Source organism: Myodes glareolus, chromosome 2, assembly GCF_982192425.1.
Source record: "Myodes glareolus chromosome 2, mMyoGla1.1, whole genome shotgun sequence".
NCBI lineage: Eukaryota > Metazoa > Chordata > Mammalia > Rodentia > Cricetidae > Myodes > Myodes glareolus.
Genome location: NC_142027.1, coordinates 111,311,136 through 111,335,260, shown reverse-complemented (window position 1 = coordinate 111,335,260; position 24,125 = coordinate 111,311,136). Strand labels below are relative to the sequence as shown.

The 24,125-nt window shown below is 49.1% G+C and overlaps 1 protein-coding gene across 5 annotated transcripts in view; it reads left to right on the top strand.

The window, feature by feature from the left end:
- Positions 1–2,295: 2,295 nt before the first annotated feature.
- Mlxipl (MLX interacting protein like) overlaps positions 2,296–24,125 on the top strand; it is a 52,871-nt gene continuing 31,041 nt past the window's right edge. For 2 of the 5 annotated variants that reach the window (XM_087903551.1, XM_087903550.1), the window contains exon 1: positions 22,411–22,751. In XM_087903551.1, coding sequence (XP_087759677.1) covers positions 22,459–22,751 — 293 coding nt within the window. In that variant the 5' untranslated portion in view covers positions 22,411–22,458. Of the gene's footprint in view, positions 2,435–22,410; positions 22,752–24,125 lie in introns of those variants that run through there. The other 3 variants (XM_087903554.1, XM_087903553.1, XM_087903555.1) reach the window with 2 other exon arrangements.

The following is a 24,125-nucleotide window of genomic DNA, read 5'->3' as shown; positions in this document are numbered from 1 at the left end:
GGCTGGAATTCTGGACTTAGGGTGTGCTGGGCATGGCACTCTACCAACTGAACTGCATTTCCAACCCCTGTCTTTTCTTATTAGTAAAATGGGGAGCAGTCACCCCACCACCTCTGATTGTTGTTGGATGAAGTGAGTCTAAGCCCGTGAAGGTCTGAGAAGGAAAGGGAGGGACCCTAGGAAGCTCTGTGTCCTGGGCAAGTGGCAGAAATGAGCAGCAGCCAGGAGTCGTGGGTTCAAGGGCATCCTGGGCTGCAAACCAAACCCATCTCCCAAACAGGGACAAAAAGGGTCTTTAGAAGATGGTTTCTGTTGATCTTAAGGAGCCTCCCTCACAGGAGGACGCCTCCCATCTCCCCACATTTCACTGAGCAAGGAGAATAACTCCTGAGAAATCATCTAACCCACCCCCTCATTTCTCAGCATCCAAGTGGCCCTAGACATTTTTCTTCTAAGGAAGGCTTGGAGCATAGCTCAGCAACAGGGCACTGGCCTAGAACCCCCAGTGAGGTGCTGGGAGTGTGCCCCAGAGGTAGCACTTGCCCAGCACGCACCAGACTGGATGTCCCATCCCCTTCAACCAGCCTTCCAGGAGCAGGCTGGTTCTAGAAGTTTCTGCCCTTCTCCACCCCATCTCTCTGATGGAGTCTGTTATGATTACTATAGTTCTCCCTGCTTCCCATCCCATCTCTACCCTGTTCTCCTCTTGCCTTGCACGTCACGACTGTGAACACAGTTGTACCCTTCTGGGTCCGCCCGAGGTTGTCGCAGCGTGAGCTAGAGCCGGGAGAGGACCTGGGTGACAATGTCTTGCCCAAACTTTCCTGCTTCCACTATTTTATGAATGGGTGTGGCCAACCCAGAAAAATTTGAGGTTTTGTTTTAGAGTTTTTTTTAATTTTGTTTTTTGCTTGTTTTCAGAAGTATCTTGGTATATACAGCTCTGGAAGATAACCTTCCTCTATCTGCCTTCTGAGTGCTGGGACTACTGGTGTGCACCACACTACCTGACTGAAATGTGAATTTTAGATAAATATTATGAATAATATTTGACAATAGATAGGAAATAGGGCCAATATTATTGCTTAGATAGTAGATGCGCTTTCTGCCAAGCCTGAGGACCGGAATTTGATACAGGGTAGAAAAAGAGCCAACTCTCACAAGTTGCCCTCTGACTTCCACGTGTGTGCCTTGGCAGGCATGTGCTCAAACACATAAACAAACATGCACACGCACAATAAGTAAGTAAAATGCAATACATTTTTCTTTTATTTTTTTGCCATAGATTTATGTATTATGTTTCATATCAAAGTATTTTGCCTGCATGTTTCATGCATGTACCACGTGTGCATACTTTGTCAGAAAAGGGCATCAGAGTCCCGGGAATTGGAGTTATGGATAAAGGTGAACCCTTGTGGATGTTGAGAATCAAACACCGTCCTCTGCGAGAGCAACCAGTTCGCCGAACCCCTACCCATCTCTCCAGCCCCATGAAATAACTTTTCAAAACAGACATACTGACACCAAATCCTCGTCACCAGGTGTGGTGATTCACACCTGCGACACCAGTACTTGGGAAATGGAGGCAGCAGAACCAGGAGTTCAAGGTCAGTCCTCAGCTACGTGGGCCAGCCTGGGCTCAGAACCTGTTTCAAAAAAGGAGGATTTAGGGCTGGGGAGATGGCTTGGTGGTTAAGAGCACTTGCTGTTCTCACAGAGGGCCCACCATCAGTTCCCAGCACCCCTAGGGGAGGATGTTCCAGGAGACGTCTAGCTGGGAAGAGAAGGGAGCTTGGAGAACAGGGGGCCTCCTCAGCAGAGGACCGAGGATGGAGCTGACTCCCTGGGGCAGAGATAGGGATCAACGAGCATCTGGGAGCTGCAGACAAGTGGAGCCCACAACCCTGAGTGGGGTTCAAATAGGGCCTTGGGCTGGGGCGGGTAGCTGAGACTCTTCCCACGCTCTCCTTGGCCCGGTACCTGGGGCTGCTCCCTTCTCGAACCCAGCCTACAGTTTGGGAACCAAACATCAAGCCCCCGAGGAGAGGGCGGTTAAAGGTGAGCGGGTCACGAGCGGGGCGGCAGAAGGTGATTGGCGGGCGCCTGAACCCACGGCGCGCGCCACCGCTGCTCCACAGGCCACCAGCCGGAGGAGCGGCTGCCATCCACGTGCTAAGGAGAGAAGGAGGCACCGGACCAAGGGGCAAAGGACACCTCGGAGAGGGAGGGCGGGGGAGCCTGTAGCGCCTAGCCTTCCACACCCCAGTCTAAAAGCCCGGCCTCGTGCGGGCGCAGCGCACGGAGCCCTCTGCCGCCGGCGCTGAGAAGGCGCGGGGTGAGGCAGCGCCGGCCTGAGCATCTGCAGCCCCGCGGAGACCCGAGGCCCAGGAGCCGAGCCCAGCCCGACTCCCTCTGAGGATCGCGTGGAGCTCAGGTGAGCAGGGAAGGTCTTCAGGTATCAGAGGGACATGGATACCTTGCACAGGTGGACTCAGAGCCCCGCCAGACTTCAGTTGCCACAGTGTGCAATGGTGAGGAAGCATTCCTAAATCACAACTGGAGTAGGGGGCTCCCACTTTCTCTGCCCCTCCCCCAACCTGCTCATGAGTGGAGCCAGTGGGGAAAGGGGCAGGTTCAGATGCCAGGGAGGACTGGGCATCAGGAATCCTAATCTATCTTTCTTGACCTTTTAGGATTACCCACTCAGGCTCCCAGGGTCACCTCCTGAATCCCCCATACTAGGCTGGGAATAAATGGTGACCTGGTGCAGGGGGGGCTGACCGGATCCAGGGAGGCAGGAGGGAGGGGACAGATGCCAGGGTGGGGCCTGTGGATTTCTAGTCACCCAGCTTGGTTGCAGGCAGGGGCTAGCTAGGGACCTGGTTGAAGCCTGGAAGGGCCGGGCCTTCTTGTTGGCTCCCAGCCATTCTGTCACCAAGTCCGTGATTCTTGAGGCCACGGTGGTGGGAGAGGGGACCGTGTGGCCAGGTGTGGGCTGTGTTTCCGTCTTTAGATTCCTGCCTTTGTCAGGCTTTGTGACCTTGGCCCTTTTCGGGGCCTGGTTCTTCCCCTGTGACACTGGAAGTTCCCTCCAGGGCCACCTGCATGGAGACAGAGCCAGGATACAAGGGCACACCAAGACACCTTGGGAGGGAAAGAAAGGCAGGCCATCCAGTCAAGGTCTCAGGTCAGCTGGGGTGTGAAGATCTAGTCCTGTCTGCCAACTTCCCCAAGAGCTTGGTATCTCAGCAATTGGCCTGTCTGTACTCCTGCCATGGGCCCCCATATCCAAAGGAAGGCTCAAATGGATCTATAGCAGGAGTTGGTGAATGCCTGTGATCCCAGCGCTCAAAAGGATGAGGCAGGAGGATTGACGAGTTTGAGACCTGCCTAAGCTACAGGGTGAGACCCTGTCTCACAAAAAGGGGCTGGGATTATAGCCCAGTTGGTAGAGTGTCTAACATGTACAAAGCTCTGGGTTCCGTACCACACTGTAATACCAGGTGTGGTGGTGCACGCCTGTAATGCTGGCACTGGGGACTGGGGGTGGAGGCAGGAGTTCAAGATCATTCTGGGTTGCATAGCAAGTTTGAGGCCAGCCTGAGAGACAAGAAACCCCGTCTCAAGACTAAACAACAGAGAATAGTAAAAAACAGCCTGTGCATGGTGGCACAAGCCTTTAATTCCAGCACCGTGGGGGCCTAAGCAGGCGAATCTCTATGAGTGCAAGGCTGGTCAGCCTGGTTTCCATAATGAGGCTAGCCAAAGTTACATAGTGAGACCCTGTCTCAAAAGAACAATACACACATACACACATACACACACACCACCATCAACAACAACATCAACAACAATAATAATTACAGCAACAACAACAACGACCAAAAAAAACTGAGGGCTGTCTTTGGCCAAAGAAAGAAGGAATGGAAACCAGGTTGGTGGGGACACAAGCCTTTAATCCCAGCACTCAGGAGACAGAGGCAGGGGGATCTCTGTGAGTTTGAGGTCAGCCTGGTCTACAGCACGAGTTCCAGGACAGCCAAGGATACACAAAGAAACCCTGTCTCGAAAACAAAACAAAACAAGACAAACTGGAAGGAGTGGGAAACTCTTTTACATTGACTGCAAACTAAATACCATGTGGGGCTTTTCTTGGCCCCGTTCCTCCTTTATGACCACCCAAGCCAGAAAGGATATTATCTATGCTTTGCAGTTTAGGAAACAGAGGCCCAGAGAGGTCAAGGCAGTGGCTGGAGGTCGCACAGCCTAGATGTAGCAGAGCTGGGATGTGAACCCTGGCAGCCTGATCATACCTAATGCTGTCTCCCCCTCTGACTCTTCCGCTGTCTTCCTCTGACTTCAGTCCACCCAGCTGTACCTGAGGCTAGAAACACTGTAGGCAAGGAAGTGCCTACCCTGCTTTGGCAGGCTGTGTGGGTGGTGACTTTGTCCTGGATCAGCTCCTAAGTGTCCGTATGGCGTGTACCTGCCTCCTCCACCTCGCCTCTCTCGGTACCCACATGTCCTAAGCCGGAGACTCCGACAAGGTGGCCCGTCCCTGCCTCTCCTCTTTGAAGCTAATGGTCCTGACAGTGGAGAAGAGGGACCCCCGACCGGGGCAAGGGACAGAACATTGTCAGCGCTAGTGTGACACTGATCAATACCGCTGTGCCTCCGGGGCTAGACCAGAATCCTGGTTTGAGTTGACAGTCCCAGAGCGATTGCCTACTGGATGGCTTGGGGGGTGGGGGGAGGTCACCTCAACTTTTGTTTCACAATCAGACTCACCAGGTGTGTGACCCGAAATGAATTGTCCCTGAGACCCATTTTCCATCTTGCCCAGTGGCCTGATGCCCTGGCAGAGCTGGCGTGAACATACTATGCCGGAGGAGACAAGGCTGACATCCCAGGCAGCGGAGCAGCCTGCCGCAGCCGGCGTCAGGGAGCTTTCCGTCCCTAAGTCCCTTTGAAAGAGCAGTCGGACTGTCCGACCTCTACGTCCTTATTTACCATGTCTTTGATTACTACTATTTTACATCTTAATCTGTCGGTGTGTGGCTGTATGTGTATGGGCACATATTGGTGTGTGACGTGTGTATAAGTGTATGGGCACATGCATGCGGTGGTCAGAGGATGGCTCTCCAGAGTTTCTCTCTCCACCGTGTGGGACCTGGGGATTGAACTCAGGTCGTCAGGCTTGGCGTTTGCCAGCTGAGCCCTCTCCCTGGCCCTATTGTACTTTTTGCAACGACAAGGTAAATGCGTCGTGGTGGCCTCTGCGGAGGCCAAGCCGACCTCCAAAGCCACTGAGTGGCACCTGCGGTGTGCTCCTTCTTATGTAGTGGAGCCCAAGACTGTGCGGTAGGAAAGGTTCAGTCTGCGCCCTGCACCCCTGAGTTCTGTCCCAGGAAGCCCCGATCATCTAACTCCATGGCCGGGTCTGACCCTGCTCTTCCCAGGTAGATGGTAACTTGGGATGGGGCAACTTTGGCTGTCACCCCATCTCCGGGGTCTCCTTTTTCATCTAAGCAATGGGCACAGAGTCCACCCAGGCACATGAGGAAGTTAGAGATAATGTCTTCCGATAATACCCAAAGGAAGAGGCTACACTTTGGAACTTATCTGCTGAGTGGCCTCAACTTTTCCATCTGGAAAATGGACAGATTGTAACCATCAATGTCTGTGCTGTGTGTTCTGACTCCCAGTCTTTCTTTCTCTCTCTCTTGCTCTGTCTCCTGTCTCTTCATCTGGTTTTTTGGTTTCTTCCCTCATCACTCTCTCTGTGTCTCTGTCTTCCTTTTCTCTCTCTCCATTTCTCTAGCTTTATCTTTGTCTCTGTGTCTATTTCTGTATTTGTTTCCTTATGCCTCTCTCTTTAATCTCTCTTTTTCTTTGTGTCTCTCTCTCTCTGATCTGTTTCTTTCTTTGTATGTATCTCACACTCTCTCTATCTCTGTGCTGGGCCCTCTTTTCTTTTCATCTGCCTCTCTCTCCTCTTTGTCTCTTTTGATCTCTCTGTCCTTTCTTCTTTTCTCATCTATCTTTCTCTGCCCTCTCTCTCTCTCTCTCTCTCTCTCTCTCTCTCTCTCTCTCTCTCTCTCTCTCTCTCCTCTGATGATGCAAGGCCCAGGCTGGGAGACTGCCTGTTCTCTGGGGAGACTGCTGGGGGGGGGAACTCTGAGGCCAGTCAGTCTTCTTTGCCTACTTTCTGCTGGTCCAACCCGCCAAACTTCCTGCACAGCCGTGGGTGAGCCCCCATCCTCAGAGCCAGGGACTTTCCAGACCTGCACCGGTCTTCCCAGCTTGTCTGCCTCACGCTGGCCGCCCCTCTGCCCCTCTGTAAACACCAGGTACCCACTGTTGGGCTCAGCCTTGCCAGACGCACTGGGCACACAGTACTGGCGAGAGGAGGCCTGAGAGACGGGTCACCCTCCTGCTCCCCGATATCTGTTACGTCAGGTTGACAGCACTGAACACTGAAGCTGCGGCAGTGGCACTCAGTCCTTTTTATTGTTTACAGGGTCTCCCCGCATCGCTCTAGCTGGCCTTGAACCCACAGGAGGCAGCCTCTCTAGTGCTGGGATTAAAGGCATTCCTCCGACCCCCACCCGCGCTCAGCAAGTTGTGGTTATTTAAAGACGTCTTTTTGTTGGGTGTAATTGGTGGTGCACACCTTAAATCCCAGCGCTCTGAGGCCGAGGCACAGGGGTCTATGTGAGTTCGATGCCTCCTATACAATGAGACCTTGTTGTTTTTCAAGTCTTAATTTTGTGTGTGTATTATGTGCACATGAGTGCAAATGCCCTTGGAGACCGGAAGAGGGTGGTAGAGCCCCTGGAGCTGGAGTTGCAGCTGGAGCTGAGGGTGCTGGGAACTGAGCAAGGGCCCTCTGCCGAAACAGTACAAGCTTTTAACGGCTGAGCGTCTCTCCAGCCCTCGGTACTGTTTGCAATGACTTTTTTCTTCTCTGTCTGGGTGACTGAAGTCTACCACTGAGTCACAGCCCCCACTCCAGGTTTATTTCTTTACCTGTTTGTGTTGGGATGGGTGTTTTGGTGCAGTTTGTATTTATTTATTTTTAGGAGGGGATGTTGAGAAAGGGTCTCCCAAAGCCCTGGCCTCAAACTCTCTATGTAGCAGAAGCTAGCCTTGAACTCCTAACCCTCCTGCCCAAGAGCCGAGATGACAGGAACATGCTAACATGTTCAATTTCCTACTTTCTAAGACATTTCGAGACAGGATCTTGTTAGGTTGCCCAGGTTAGTGTGTGGACTTGCTATGTCGCCCAGGCTGTCCTGGGATTGCACTTATATGCCACCACACCAGGCTAGACCAGAACTTGTATGATTTAGATGACTGAGGATATGGTTGAATGCTTTGATTAAACCACTAGATAAGTCTAGCAGGAAGTTGCAGTGTTTGGCTACATTTAATGGGGAATATGTTTTTACTCTTTGTGGGGAGGGCTTTCGAGACAGGGTTTCTCTGTGTAACAGCCCTAACTGTCCTGGAACTAGCTCTGTAGACCAGGCTGGCCTCAAACTCAGAGATCCACCTCCCTCTGCCTCCCGAGTGCTGGGATTAAAAGCGTGCACCACCACTGCCCGGCTGTTTTTGTTTTTTAAAATCACTGGTGACCCCAGATAGTTTAAGCATAAGTGCTAGCTAATGGAGGCCAGGGTGAGTGGTTAGATTTTATTTACTTTTTTCTTTTTCTTTTCTCTCTGTCTTTCTGTCTCTTTGTCTCTCTTTCTTTGTCTCTCTCCCTCTCCCTCTCTCTCTTCCATGCAAGGTCTTTACTGTGTACCTCTGGCTGTCCTGGAATTCACTATGTAAACTAGGCTCGCCTCCAAGTCAGAGATCCAGAGTGCTGGGATTAAAAGTGTGCACCACAATGCCTGGCGAGAAGGGTTAAACTTTCAACAACTCTCCCACTAACTAATAGCATGGGGGGGCAGGAGGGGAGGAGCAAGACAGGATGGGAGTGGGAGGGGATGGGAGGGACAGTAGAGGTTCAGTTCAATCACTGTACCAGGCAGGTTTTTGTTACTTTAACAAATTACCAAGACATCTAACATTATAGAGAAGAAAGGCAGGGGCCGGGAGTGTGGATCCTTTGGGTGAGTGCTTGCTCAATGTGTACAAAGTCAGGGACTCCATTCCCAGTATCACCTGAACCCTTTGCTGTGATCCACACCCACAATCCCAACACTCAAGAGACATAAGGAAGAGGGTTGCCGTGAGTTTGAGGCCAGCCTGGGCTCCATAGTGAGTTCCAGTTTTAGACTAGCTGAGACCAAAATAACATTGTATTCTTGTTTTGTTTTGCTTTTGTTTGTTTGCTTTTGGAGGCAGGGTTTCTCTGTGTAGCCCTGACTGTCCTAGAACTCACTCTGTAGACCAGGCTGGGCTCAAGCTCACAGAGATCCGCCAGCCCTCACCTCTAGAGTGCTGGGACTAGAGGTGTGCTCTACCATACCCACTATAGTTTTGTTTGTTTGTTTCCTTCTTTTCTTCCTCTGTGTGTGTGTATCTATGTCTGTGTGTCTATGCCTGTGTGTGTCTCTGTGTGTGTATGTGTGTTTGTGTGTCTGTGTGTGTGTCTGTGTGTCTATGTCTATATGTGTGTCTGTGTGTTTATGTCTGTGTGTGTGTCTGTGTCTGTGTTTGTCTATGTCTGTGTGTGTCTGTGTGTGCCTATGTCTCTGTGTGTGTCTGTGTATGTGTGTCTGCACACACAAACATGATTTTGAAGGGGTTGCAGGTGTGGAGGTCAGAGAACAATGTTTATGGAGTTGGTTCTCTTCTGCCTTTCCGTGGGTTCCGGGAATCAGACAACTCCAGGCTTGAGAGGCAACCCTTACCAGCTGACCCGTCTTGCTGCCCAAATAAGGTGGGAGGGGGGGGTTTCCACCCTCTTAATACCATTGACGTGTGACTTTGGTCACAATCAAGCCTCGCAGTCTCCAACGCCCAAACCTAGTCAGTCACGCTTGCACAATACAGCTACGACCAAACCACTACACAGCAGGGATCAGTGGCAAAGGTGTTGCCTGGTCGGCATGAAACCCTTGGTTCCATCACCAGCATTGCACGAACTGGGTATGACGGTGCCAGGTCTGTGATCCCAGCACTGGGGAGGGGGAAAGAGCTGGAGTTCGAGTCCAGCCTGGGCTACATGACGCCCTGTCTCCCAAAGAAAAAGGCAAAGAATAAACAAACAGCAACAATCAGATGTGCCCCAGTAGTCAGGAGGCAGAGGCAGGTGGCCCGCTGGGCGTCCAAGACCAGCAGGGCTATATAGTGACTTGTACACACACCCCACCTCAAAAAACAAACAAACAACAAAAAAACAAACCCAGAATTTTTTTCCTTTGTTCTGCTTTAAAAAAAAAAAAAAAGAAAGAAATGAAGAAGGAAGTGAAGCATGGTGGGACAAGGACCAGTCAAGGGGCATTGGTGTGCACCACCGTGCCCACTTCTTTTATATTTATTTGTTTAGTGTGGCTGTGGGTGTGTAGGATAACTTGTGGGAAGTGGTTCTCTGCATCCGTTACTGGTATTCAACTCGGTCTTTTTTATATATAAATTATGCATTATTTTCCTTTAAGGAGAATGCATGTTTTTTTAATATTTATTTATTATGTATACAATATCCTGTCTACATGTATACCTGCAGGCCAGAAGAGGGCACCAGACCTCATTACAGATGGTTGTGAGCCACCATGTGGTTGCTGGGAGTTGAACTCAGGACCTTTGGAAGAACAGGCAGTGCTCTTAACCTCTGAGCCATCTCTCCAGCCCTTGAACTCAATCTTGACCGCAAGAGCTGACCCATCCAGCCCCAGTCCCGTCCCCTCCTTTTTTTTTTTTTTTTTTTTTTTAAAGACAAGATCTCACTATGTAGCCCAACCTGCCCTTGTCTTCTTGCCTCAGTCTCCCAAGTGCTGGCGTTCTAGGCACATGCCACCACATTCAGCCCCCGGAAGATAAATTGGTTGTGTTTCAAGCTGGTCGTGGAATCTACCACTCAGCCGTGATTCAATGGTCACATTTTACTGATTTCTATCGTTTGTGGTGCTGGAGTGGAACCTAATACACATGGTTGTGTGTGGCGGGGGGATCTACCACTGAGCTACACCTCAACCCCTCAGTGGGGGATTCCTGGCAGATCCACCCCAAGCTGAACTATGAGGGACACTGGAGCCAGGCTTTTAGGCAGAACTAGAATATGACTATCTATGTCCTGGCCCGGGTGAGCCAGTGAGCTTAGCAGCTGGGTGGGCTTCTGGACCCCACCTCAGCCCAGCCAGAGACGTGACCTGCCACTTTGGTTCCCCAGTCTCCCTACCCCCATTCCAACCCCAGGTACTCTCTCTGACATCTGTGTACCTAGTTACCACTCAGTCTTTGGCAAGCATGCTTTCTCATTGTGTGTCCTCTGTGACCCCTCGGGTGTAAGTCCCCCTGCATTCACTCATCTCCACTCTCTGTGGCATTGTTTCTGTCTCTCTCTGATCTCTGCTGGGCATTTGTCATTCTGCTTGCTGAGTTGCAAGGGGGCAGAGCCTCTGAGCTCCCATCTTGACTTTCCTGAGGGTCCGATAACAACAAGTAGATCACACACATGAGGGTGGGTGTTTGGATAGCAAGTCGATGAAGAAATGGAAGAATAAATAAACGGGATGTGGTGGCAAGTTCTTGCAATCCCAGTATTCTGAAAGCAGAGGCATAGAATTAGGAGTTCAAGGCCATCCTTGGCTACGCAATAAATTCCAGGCTAGCCCCAGCTACATAAAACCTGGAGAGAGAGAGAGAGAGAGAGAGAGAGAGAGAGAGAGAGAGAGAGAGAGAGAGAGAGAGAAAAGAGTGAGGGAGTAAGAAGGGGACCAGTAAGATGGCTTGGTGGGTAAAGGCCAGTGCCTCTGCCTCAGTTTAATCCCTATAACCCACAGTAGACAGAGAGAACAGACTCTCAAAAGTTGCCATCTGACCTTCTTATGTACACCATGACACCCAGTGTGCACACGCAAGCGCACACACACTAATAATAACAATAATAATAACAAATTTTAAATGGAGAAGTAGGTAAACACATATACGGAAATACGGCTTAACATAGGAACAAAGTGGCTGGTAGGAGATGGGCGCTGGATGAATGCACAGATGGAGAGATGAACCCAGGTGAGGTGCCACACCCCTGTGATTCCAGCACTCAGGAGGCCTAGAGGTGGTGAGGGGGGGAGAGAGGATGAATACGACCAACGGCTGAGTTGGATGGGATGGATAGATGGGTGGGTAGAGACATGCTGGATGTAGATGAACAAACAGCAGGTGGATCGCACATTGATCACCGCGGGATGGAGAGATGAACAGGCAGACGGCTATGGTAGACCACAGAGAGGCGTGCTCATCCAATTCCTCTTCTTCCTCTCCTTCTTTGCCTCCTCAACCCCCTTCCCCTCTCAGAGCCCAGAGATTAGCATTTTTTCAGGAAGGACCAGAGGCGGCCTGCACGGTCACAGCTGCTTGGGTAGCAGTGGTTTCGTTGTTATTGTTGTTTTGAGACAGAGTCTCACTGTGCAGCCTCCACCTCACGCTCCTCCGGCTGCAGCCTCCCAAGCGAGAAAATTAGTGCTTTGTCACTCTTGGCTTGAGATGCCTTTTAGTTTTTATTTTATTATTATTTTTTTCTAAACAGGGTCTCTCTGTGTAGCCTTTGCTGTCCGGGAACTCGCTCTGTAGACCAGGCTGGCCTCAGGCTCAGAGAGCTGCCTGCCTCTGCCTCCCGGGTGCTGCGACTAAAGGTGCACTTTTTATTTTACTTTTGATCAATTTATTTTTATTTTATGGCACTGGTGCTTTGCCTGCATGTATGTCTGTGTGAGGGCGTTGGATCCCCTGGAACTGGAGTTGCCGACAGTTGTGAGCTGTGAGCTATGGGTGCCGGGACTTGATCTCTGGTCCTCTGGAAGAGCGATCAGTGTTCTTAACTGCTGAGCCATCTTTCCAGCCCCCAACTTTTATTTTCTTGAGACAGGGTCTAGCCCCTGCTATGTAGCTGAGGGTGACCTTGAACTTCTGACTCTCCAGCTTTCACCTCCTGAGTGTTGGGATTACAGCCTTGTGTCCGCCTCTTCCAGACAGACACATCGTGATGGGGATCAAATACAGGACTTTGTGTGTTCTAGGCAAGCCCACAGCCCACTGAACCCCACCCCCAGCCCGAAGGCTTAGATGTTTGACAGGACAATTGGATACTTCTGTTATGAAAAATTAATCCAATCTGACGTCCTTTCTTTAACGCAGTCACATTTCTCAGTGTGTGAAGGTCGGAGGTCGGAGGTCAGCTTGCAGGAGTTCGTTCTCTCCTTTCACCACGTGGGGCCTGGGGATCGAACTCGGATTGGCAGAGTGCGCAGCAAGCACCTCCTGAGCCATCTCGATAGCCCACATTTGTCAATGACATTTTGCCCTTCTCTTGCAGGAGCTCAGTGCTCACACAGAGACAAGGAAGTAGCTTCCCTCCTTGTTACCAATTAGTCACACAGTGAGTCTCTCTCTGGGTTTTGAAACAGACTCTCATCTTTAGTCTTTTCTGACTTGGAACTCACTATGTAGCTTAAACTGGCCCCCAACTCACCATAATTCTCCTGCTTCAGCCTCCCAAGTGCTGATTAGAAGCATAAGCCATTGTGCCCTGAATCTTTCTAGCTACATAAGACCATGTCTCAAAAAAAAAAAATTAAATAAGAAGCTGAGTGGTGATGACACATGCTTTTAATCCAAGCACTTGGGAGGCAGAGCCAGATTCTCTGTGAGTTTGAGGCCAGCCTGATCTACAAAGTAAGTTCCAGGACAGCCAGGGCTCTACAAAGAAACCCTTTCTCAAAAAAAAAAAAAATTACTTAATTAATTGAAATACACAAAAAGAAAAAAAAAAGCCAGCCATAAAGCAAATCCTCCAAACACTCCCGTGACTTTACCAGCTGTCTATCACCAGCCCTCACTTCACCTCTCTGAATAATGGCACCCCTGGGAGCCTTGATTTTCCCTTCTGTAAAATGGACATGGGACTGTTAACTACACACCCACAATTGAGAGGATGACTAGAAAACAATCACATATAGTATTCAAGTCTGTGGCATGGGGGCCTGATTTGTGGGGGTTTCTGTCCTGCCCAGTTCCCACAACTGGTTAGCCCCAAAGAAAATCACACAGAGAGTCTACATTAGGTTATAAACTGATTGACCCATTAGTTCAGGCTTTTTATTAACTCTTGTAAGTTATATTAACCCGTTGTTCTTATCTTTGTTAGCCACATGGCTCAGTACTTTTTCAGCGGGGCAGGTAATATCCTGCTTCTTTGGTGATCTGGGCAGGACTGAAGAGGAATCAGCTTCTTCCTTCCTAGAATTCTCCTGTTCTCATTGTCCGGCCTCTACTTCCTGTCTGGTTGACCCACCTATACTTTGTGCCTGGCCAATCAGTGTTTATTTAAAACATGATGGACAGAATACAGACAATTCTCCCTGCACCACTCCTGCCCCCCCTTTTTTTTTAAACAAAGGAAAATATCCTTAGCCCATTTTTTGGGAATGTGGGCATAGTATTCCAGGCTACTTCCAGCTGGTTGGGGGTGCTGATAATCTTATGGGGACCTAAAGAAAATTTAGAATTATGATTAAGTCCTGACTGAAGTATCCTGTGAGTCTTGATCATCTCAGGCAGCAGTCTTGAATCCGTTCTAGATGTAGAACTCTGACATCTGGGCCATCTGTTCCCACCGGAGATTTCTCAGTTGGTCTTCCTTGATCAAATATGATTTTTCTTAACTCAGAATGAATCCACAATCTCTCACTTCCTGTAGAAACAAAAGCAAAATCTCTTCTCCAAAGTAACATACCTTTTGACTTCAATTTTGAAGTTAAGGTATTTTTCAAAATACCTATCTTGGATTAATTTAGCAGCATTTTAAGCAAGTATCTTTTAGCAGCTGTTGTTCCTTCCTCAGCATTCAAACAATTTAAAGAGAGTACAATAACATACAGTGTCAAAATTCTCTGTGTAATTTTTTCCTTATGTGGCTTTATTTTAACCTTTATTTCTTTTATTTTTACTTTTAACTTTTAGATTTTTGAGACAGGTTCTCTGTGTATCTTTGACCTGGAATTCCCTCTGTAAACCAGGCTACCCTTAAACTCACAGAGATCTGTCTGTCTCTGCCTCCCCAGTGCTGGGATTAAAGGTGTGTACTACCACACCCAACTACTCTCTTTTTTTCTTTTTTCTTTTAAGGACTTTAACCTTTTTTTTAACTTATAAACTGACTTTAACCTTTTTCTTTTTTAAAGCCTGTATATGTTTTTAACACACTGTAAAACATTTAGAGGTTTTTTTGTCTTTGAATCTCTCTTTACTGTACATCTCTTTTTTTGACCACATGAGTCTTTAATTTACTAAGCAATATGGGTAGGATTAAAGCCGTGGCTTTGATGGCTGGATCCAGCCCATTTCTTAGCTTTGTGAGATTTTAGGCTCATGGTGGAGGTACCAGCCTGAGCCATGTTTATTGTTACAACTCTATGGCGTTTTAAGGTCCCTGCCAGCAAGCAAGCTGCATCATTCTGCTCACAAACCACATTTAAATGCTCCGTAGTCAGACCACCTGCCTGAAAGAGTTAGAGTTTACCCTGGCAGGATGGCCCAGAAAGCCGGCATTTTAAAATGGTGTTGCTTTTTTTCTGCTCCAGCTGAAGACCAAAAAGCATGCATTTAGCTTTTTATTAACACTGTTTAAGTGTTTTGTGGCAGGAGCTTTAAAAGAGCTGTAAGGTTTTGCAGCTAAAGCTGAGTCAGGAAGCCTCTCTTACATGAGAGTGCTTGCTGGCCTCTAGCAAACAGAGCAGACCTGAGAAATTGCTGCTACCAAGAACCATGCTTTACTTTCCTATTTTTTGTCTAGAATTACTTTTTAAGCTCTTTCAGGCTTTATGTGGATGCAGTTGCCCCACGTTGGGTGCCATTCTGTAACATGAGGTCTGGGCTTGCTTTGTTGGGGTTTATGTCCTGTCCAGTTCCCACAGCCAGTATGCCCCCAAAGAAATTACACAGAGTCTACATTAGTTATAAACTGATTGGTCCATTAGTTCAGGCTTCTTATTAACTATTGTAGCTTATATTAACCCATTGTTCTTATTTATGTTAGCCACATGGCTCGGTACCTTTCTCAAAGGGGCAGGTCACATCCTGCTTCTTCAGTGATCTGGGCAGGACTGGGGAGGAATGGGCTTCCTCTTTCCTAGAATTCTCCTGTTTTCATCGCCCTGCCTCTACTTCCTGTCTGGTTGACCCACCTATACAAGTCCCTATTTTTGTTTTATTTTTATGTATTTTATCTGCATGCATGTTTGTGCGCCACACAGTATGCCTGGTGCCCTCACAGGCCAGAAGAAGGTGTCAGACCCCCTAGAACTGGAGTTACAGACAGCTTCAAGCTGCCGTGTGGCTGCTGGGGATTAAATCCAGGACCTCTGGAAGAGCAGTCAGTGCTCTTGACCTCTGAACCATCTCTCCAGCCCCCAAGTCTTTATTTTTTTAATGAGATATAAGTTATGTATTAAAAAATCATCTATTTTCTTTTTTCCTTTTTTTTTTTTTTTTTTTTTTTTTGGTTTTTCAAGACAGGGTTTCTCTGTGGCTTTGGAGCCTGTCCTGGAACTAGCTCTTGTAGACCAGGTTAGTCTCGAGCTCACAGAGATCCTCCTGTCTCTGCCTCCCGAGTGCTGGAATTAAAGGTGAGCACTGCCACCACCTCCTGGCTCATCTATTTTCTTTTTGATAAAACTTTGAATTATATTTATTCATTGTTGTATGTGCGTAGGTGTGTGCCAGGGCACACATGCAGTCAGAGAACTTTTAGGAACTTGTCCTCTTCTGCCACCATGTGGGTTCTGGGGCTCAAAGTCAGATCTTCAGGTTTGGTAGTGAGCCCTTTTACCCACTGAGCCATCTTGCTTAGGGCTGGAGAGATGGCTGGGGGGAGGTGTTAAGAGCCATCTTGCTGCCCCACCCCTTTTCTACCCGTGTTTTCAATGGTTCTTGGTATGTTCAGGGTTGCACAACCACTTCTACTGTCGAATCCAGCAAGTTGCATCAGCTGAAAGGGAACTCCACATCTGTGCCCTGTGCCAGCGGTGGCAGTGACCCACTGTGATCCTCAGTACTCAAAAGGTGGGGGCTGGGGTTCAGAAGTTCAAAGTCATCCACAGTTACAGAGTACATTCTAGGTCACAAAAGATCCTATCGTAAAAAAAAAAATCAAATAAACGATAAATAAACAAAAATCCTGCCTCCCTGGAAAGAAACAAAAACAAAGAAAATTGTATTTGTACCTTCTGAACTTCTGATTCCTTCTCTCACGGCCCATGAACATTGTCATTTCCCTTTTTCTTTCTTTCTTTTTTTTTTTTTTTTGAGTGAGTGATACAGGGTTTCTCTGTATAGCTCTCACTGTCCTGGAACTCATTCTGTAGACCAGGCTGGCCTCAAACTCAGATCTGCCTACCTTTGCCTCCTGAGTGCTAGGTTCAAAGGGAATGCTCAGTTTTTCTTAACTTAATTTTTCTTAGATTTATTTTTGTGTATGAGTGTTTTGCCTGCATGTATGTTCATGCACCATGTGTGTGCCTGGGGAAGATCCCTTGGAGCTGGAGTTACAGGTGTTTGCGAGCCGCCGTATGGCTGCTGGGAATACAACAGGAGTCCTCAGCCGCTGAGCCACCGTTCCAGCTCCAGTTTTCTCGTTTTTGGTTTTGTTTGTTTTTCGAAACAGGATTTCTCTGTGTAGCTTTGGAGCCTGTCCTGGAACTCGCTCTGTAGACCAGGCTGACCTTGAACTCACAGAGATCTGCCTGCCTCTGCCTCATGAGTGCTGGGATTAAAAGCCTGTATCACCACCACCCAGCTCCAGTTTTTCCTTTTAAGTTAAATTTTTATTTACTTATGTATTTATTTATTGTGTGCGCACACCTGCACATATGAGAGTGGCTTGGCACATGTGGTTGGAGGTCAGAGGATAGCTATAGAGGTTGGCTGGCTCCTTTCTCCGTGTGGGGGCTTAGGGATCAAACTCAGGTCTTTAGGCAGCAAGTGCTTCTGCCGACTGAGCCATCTTGATGTCTGTTAATTTATTCGGCTCTCTATGGCATGTGGAGGGCAAAGTACTAGGTAATTATTTTTTGATTTGTTGTCATTTGAGACAGGGTCTAGACCTGTAGCCCTGGCTGGTCTTGAACTCCTGACCCTCCTCCGTCAGCCCCCTTGGATCGCAGGCATGCATCTTCACACCTGGTACTTTCCCAAGTTGTTGTTCAACTGTAGTTGGTCCATTCATATGTTTAGACACACGCTCCAAAAATGTGGATGCTTAGCACTGAGACAGGCGCATAAAATATGGATTTAATTCTCTCTCTCTCTCTCCATCCCTCTCATTCTCTGTGTGTGTAGATTATTGATAGGTAAAAAGATAATAGATGGATAGGTAGATGGATTTATAGAGAGATGGTTGGCTGTCACATACATGGCTGGGTACAAGAATTGGTGGATCAGGCCAGGTATGGTGGTGCCTGCCTTTAATTACAGTGCTCAGGAGGCAGAGGCAGGCAGATCTTTGAGTTTGAGGCCAGCCTGGTCTACAGAGTGAGTTCTAGGCCAGTCAGAGCTATAAAGTGAGACCCTGCCTTTTAAAAAAAAAAAACAAAGGTAGATGGCTGGTAGTTGATGTGATGTGATATTATTGTCACCTCAACAGAATCTAGAGCTGCTTTTGAGATAAGCCTGTGGACGGGTCCAGAAAGGGATTCTTCTGATTTGGTTCACTGAGATAAGACCCACCCACTGTGGACAGCTCCATTCCCTAGCTGGGATCCCGGACCGTGTTCATGGAGAAAGGTTGTTGAGCGGCAGCACCTTTCCTGCCTTCTGTGTCCTGCTGCGACCAGATGCTCCAAGCTCCCGCTACCTTCCCCTCTCCTCCGCGGCACGACGGTGCCTTTGAACTATGCACCAGAGCAAACACTTCCTCCCTTAATTTGCTTTTGCCGGAGTACTTTATTACAGCAACCGGAAAAGTAACTAAGGCACCGTTGAATGGATGGATCGTAGGGAGAGTGATCAGGTGATGAAGGAGTGGATAGTAGATGGACAGATGGTGGGTGAGTGGACGTGCAGACAGACAATGGGATGGAGAAGGAGAAGCTTGGATGGAGAGATGAACAGCTAGATGAACAGTAGGTGGTTGGATGGCATGGAGGTTTGAAAAAAAATTCTCCCCAAAGGGAGTGGCACTATTAGGTGGTATGGCTTTATTGGAGTACGTATGGCCTCGTTGGAGGAAGTGTGTCACAGTGGAGACAGACTTGGAGGTCTCCTATATGCTCAAGATATGGCCCAGTGTCTCAGACCACTTCCCGCTGCCTGTGAGTCAAGATGTAAGAACTCTCAGCTCCTTCTCCAGCACCATGTCTGCCTGCGTGCTGCCTTGATTCTCTCCATGATGATAATAGACCAAACCTCTGAAACGGTAAGCAAGTCACCACAATTAAACGTTTTCCTTTATAAGGGTTGCCTCGCTGGGCGGTGGTGGTGCACGTCTTTAATCCCAGCCCTTGGGAGGCAGAGACAGGTGGATCTCAGTGAGTTTGAAGTCAGCCTGGTCTACGAAGTGAGTTCCAGGACAACTAGGACTCTTACACAGAGAAACCCTGTCTCAAAAAACCAAAATTAAAAAAAAAAAAGAGTTGCCTCAATCACGGTGACTCTTCCCAACAACAGAAACGGCCACTAAGACAGACGGACAATGGGCGAACAAACGGATAAATAGACGATGAATGGATTGGCGGGTGGGTAGACAGATGGTGATCGATGGATAGATAACGGAATCCATGATGGATACAGAACAGACGGATGAACAAGAGATGGGTCAAGGATGTACAGCTAGAAAGCAGGTGGATGGATAATGGATGGATGTACAGGTACAGATGTGTAGAGGGGTGAATGAAGGGGTGAGTAGATAGATGGACAGATGGACACAGCATAGCTAGCAGACAAATGTGACTAACTCATCTATTCAGCAACTATATGTTAGCTTTCTTATTTCTGTTTCTTGAGACAAGGTTTCTCTGGATAGTCCTGGCTGCACTGGAACTAGCTCCGTAGATTAGGCTGGCCTTGAACTCACAGGAGTCCTCCTGCCTCTGCCTTCTGAGTGCTGGGATAAAGGCACGAACTACCAAGTCTGGCCACATTTGCTCCTTGTATGTTTGTTTGTTTTCCGAGACAGGGTCTCTCTATGTAGCTTTGGAGCCTGTCCTGGAACTCACGCTGTAGACCAGGCTGGCCTTGAACTCACAGAGACCTGCCTGCCTCTGCCTCTCGAGTGCTGGGATTAAAAGCATGTGTCACCACCACCCGGCAAAATATTTTTCTACACAATTTATTTATTTTGATTTTATGTGCATTAGTGTCACATTTGCTTCTAAGGGGGAAGTTGGACTGTAAAAGAGTCACAGATTCTTGGTTTTGCCAGGGAATTTGCCACCTAGTGGGAAAGAGAGGCCAGTGCGCCCACTGTGAATCTTTGCAGAAGGAAATCCATCTTCTAGTGTTTGGAACCAGGGCGGCATGGTGACCGCAAGAAGGTGGTACTTCAGTGTGGGCAGTCTAAGAGAGAAACCTCAAGAGGCAAGCCTAGAAGGCTGAAAGGGCGTCAGGAAGGATTGCTGGGAAAAACTGGGTCTCCACACCCAGTCAGGATTCATCCTGCAACCCGTGGACCGTGAACCAGACTAGGTTATTTAAGAGGCTGCGAACTCTGGGCATCGGGTACTAGAGGGCAAGGGAGAAAGGCACCGAGAGGTCACCCAGGCCATCTGACACCGTGCCACCTGGAAGAGGCCTCGTGTCATGTCATGCCATGCCACTGTGGGCAAAATCAAAACTTTGGGACGCTCTTGTATTAGTTGCGCACTACAATGGTTTTTGTTGTTGTTGTTGTTTGAAGGTTTTTGTTTTGACTTTTTAAACATTTATTGTGTTTATTTATATGTGTGTGTGTGTGTGTGTGTGCCCATGCGCGCGTGAGAGACAGGGAGAGAGAGAGAGAGAGAGAGAGAGAGAGAGAGAGAGAGAGAGAGAGAGAGAACACGCCCATGTGCCAAAAGTGTTCTTGGGTGAAGGTCGCGGAACAACTCGTGGGAGTTGGTTCTCTTCTTCTACCATGTGAGTTCCAAGGATTGGTCGTCAAGCTTGGCAGCAGGCACCTTTACCCGCTGAGCCATCTCGCGGGTCCTGTTTTGTTTTGGAGTGAGAGCGTCTCACTATGTAGCCCCAAGCTGGCCTCAGAGTTGCGAGTAGCCAGCAGGGCTTTGAACTCCTGGTCTTCTGCCTCTATTTCCCAGTGCTGAGATCGCAGAGGTGAATACCACACCTGGTTTATGCAGTGCTGAAGGATTGAACCCACAGCTTCCTACTTGCTGGATGAGTAACCAACTAAACTTACAGGCCCAGCCTTGGAACTTTTTATGTAGACTAAACTGGCCTTTAAATATGATGATCTCGTCTCTGCTTCCACAGTGCTGGGAATTTTATAAGCAAGCTATCTTTATTTTATTCCTTTTTCCCCCTTTTCTTTTGAGTCAGGGTTTCTCTGTGTAGCCTTGGCTATCCTGGAACTCTCTTTGTAAACCAAGCTGGCCTCGAACTCAGAGATCCATCTGCCTCTGCCTCCCAAGTGCTGGGACTAAAGGCTGTGCCACCACCACCGGTTTAAGCCTATCTTTTTGTTTGTTTCCTTGCTTGTTTTTTGAATCAGGGTTTCCTCTGTGTAGCCTTGACTATTCTGGAACTTGCTCTGTAGACCAGGCTGACCTCGAACTCACAGAGATCTGCCTGTCTCTGCCTGAGTGCTGGGACTAAAGGCGTGTCACTACCGCCTGGCTCTAAGTCTATCTTTTTTATTGCTGAGGTCTCTGAAGGTTTTCCTCGGGGCCTGGGAAATAGAATGAGGTACAAATGAAGCTGCTAGTTTGAAGAACAACTGAAGGGGGGGGTGTAAAGTAGGGTCACCAAGGATCCTTCCATCCCACTCCCCTAGTGAGTGGAGTCTGTGGAATGCAGCTCAGAGATTTTTTTCCCTGGGGTAGGAGGCCTGGTGCACAGAAAGCAGCCTTTGAGCCAACATCTTCACATCTAGATCAGGATTTGGGATCCTTGGATGTGTTTTCATTGCTGTGTGGTTTGCCTCAGACAAGGATTTTGCTTGTGTGTGTGTGTGTGTGTGTGTGTGTGTGTGTGTGTGTGTGTGTGTAGGGGATCGAACCCAGGACCTTGGGAAGGTTGGGTAAGCACTCTACCATTGAGCCTTCCTTAGCTGGTATCTCAGAAGAGGACTTTTACCTGTTCAGTTAGGTAGCTGTTATTAATGCCCAGCCTAGTGTTTGTCCTTAAAAAAAAAAAAAAAAAAAAAAGGCAGGATCAGAAGCTGGACCTCCGGGTCCGTGAGAGAACTTTCTGAGCAGAAAGCCCTGCTTGAGAACAGGGGAGGTGATCCAGAGAGGGTGGACCCTCAGGGATTACACACACACACACACACACACACACACACACACACCACTTCTGGACTTTATTATACAGGTGTAGGACAATCATAAGAAAAGTTGGGTGCAAACTAACATTGGGGTTCAACCACATAGGATGCTGGAAAACTGAAGGAAGGCAGGCGAGGTACATATTAAACTCACTATGAAGCAGGGAGAGATCTTGAACCTCTGATATTTCATTTATTTACTTAGTTATTTAGTGTTTATGTGTTTGTGACCGCGTGTGCTACGCACACGTGTGGAGTTCAAAGGTCAACGTAAACAAGTCCAGTATTTTCTTCCATTGTGTTGGTCCTGGGGGTTGGAACTCATGTCGTCAGGCCTGGCGGTGGCAAACATCTTCACATGTTAGCCATATTGTTGGCTCTAACTTAGGGTCTTTTTGCCTTTACCTCCCGTGTGCTGAGATCCCAGACCTTTGCCATCATGCCAAATTTTTGTGGTGCAGATGACTGAACTCAGGGCTTCATGCATGCTAGGCAAGCACTCTATCAGCCGGGTTGTAGCCCCATTCCCCAGCCGATCTTTTCTGAGACCTGAGAAGTAGAGGCTTATAACAGAAAGCCCTAAAAAGGGCTTGTAACAGAAAGAAAGGCCATTGCCTAAGCTCTGGGACCAGTAGTTTCATACCGGGCTCATTGATTATACTAATTTAAACCCCACCCACCACCAAGGACACGCCCACCCCAAGGACCTATCAGGAAAACTGGAGCGTGGCCATGGTTAATAAGGCTCTGCTGGCTACGTTAGGCGCTCTGGCTGCTCCCTAGAGCGCAGGGGAGTTGGCGACTTAGTGGCCATGGCGCGCGCTCTGGCGGATCTAGCAGTGGATTTGCAGGTGCCCCGAGTCGTCCCTTGCCCCGATTCGGACTCGGATACAGACTCGGAGGATCCGAGTCTCCGGCGCAGTGCGGGTGGTTTGCACCGATCACAGGTCATCCACAGCGGACACTTCATGGTGTCCTCGCCTCATAGCGACTCGCTGACCCGGCGACGCGACCAGGAGGGGTCCATGGGGGTCACCGACTTCGGGCCACGCAGCATCGATCCGACACTCACCCGGCTCTTCGAGTGCTTGAGCCTGGCTTACAGGTGAGGGCAGACTGGGGAGCCCGAATCCCAGCTTTCCGTGGGGGATCGCGCACTGGGGCTCTGTTTCCACGATGCTTCGGAGAACTCTGGACACAACCTAGACATTCTCCCCTTCCTGGGGTTCCGAGTCAGTCTCCTGACCCAAGCTTATGAATCATTTGCGTTCTATTATCTGCTCGTGGCGCCACTCTCTTGCCCTCCACTCTGCAGGGCCTCTTGCAGTCGGGGCCCCTCTCCCTGGTTCTCTGCTTCTGCTCTTAGGAAATGACAGGTGTCCCTCCACTCTCCAAACTATAAGCCATCCCTTGCACTCCCTCCCTGCATTCGTGTGACTCCATTCGTGTGACTGTTTCATCTATCCCCAGCAGTCCCCGAAAAGTATCACTGACTTTTCTGCACACTGCAGTTCTCTGGTTATCGCCTTCCTAGCCAGTGTCAATTCATATGGAAACAGTTTCTTGCCCGCTTCCCGACTGCCCGTACGTTGTCTTTTTGGTTTGATTTAGCTTGGTGAGACAGTCTCACTCTGAAGTTCAGATTGAGTTGGCGTGGAGCTAGGTAACCCAGGCTAGACCCCTTTCTCAGCCTCCCAAATACCGGGATTACAAACTTGAGCCACCATGCCTGATTTAGAACGCTATGTCAAGGTTAGCGGGAAGAGGGTGCGCGAGACCCGCCCAGAGCCAGCAGGGGGTGCTGCTGTCCGCCTTGCGTGAGACTGGGGAAACCTGGTCTCCCCGAAACAGGTATCTGTGGGAAACTGTAACGCAGCCAGGAACCCCCTGCTACGACTCAGAGCTCCGGGGCCGCACCCAGCTCCAGCCCCACCTACTTGTCCCAGAGGAGGGAGCGAACTGGGGTCCTGGCCCAGTGCCCTGGAGCAAAGTTCCCGGGAGCAGAGGGACCAGGATAAATTATCAACTGAAAACAATCGGCGAGCAAGGGGGATCGGCCGGCCTTGATCTTTCCTCTCTGTAAAATATCACTCTTCTTCAGCCAGCCTCCTCCCTTTCGTACGGCCGCTGGCCGTAGACCCACACCTGCAGCCCCATAAGGGACTTGGAGCAGGGGTGGGGTTTGCGGAAGAGCGTGGTCTACCGCGTGGTGGCGGGGCTGCGAGACCCCATTGGCTGGAGGCAGTGTAACCTTGGCCCACATGTTCTGGCCTCAAGCCCAGGTCATGTTGCAACCTGATAGTTCAGGGCGCTGAGACCAATGTGGAAAGTTCAAATTCCTTGTCCCATTCCCCCTCCCCCGCCCTTGGACATCTTGAGACTCCCTGGGAAGAGGGCATTTAAGGTCTCAGAATACCACCAGATGCAGCTCACACAGGGACAGTGCTCTATCTATCAAAGATTCCCAATTATTGGGGTT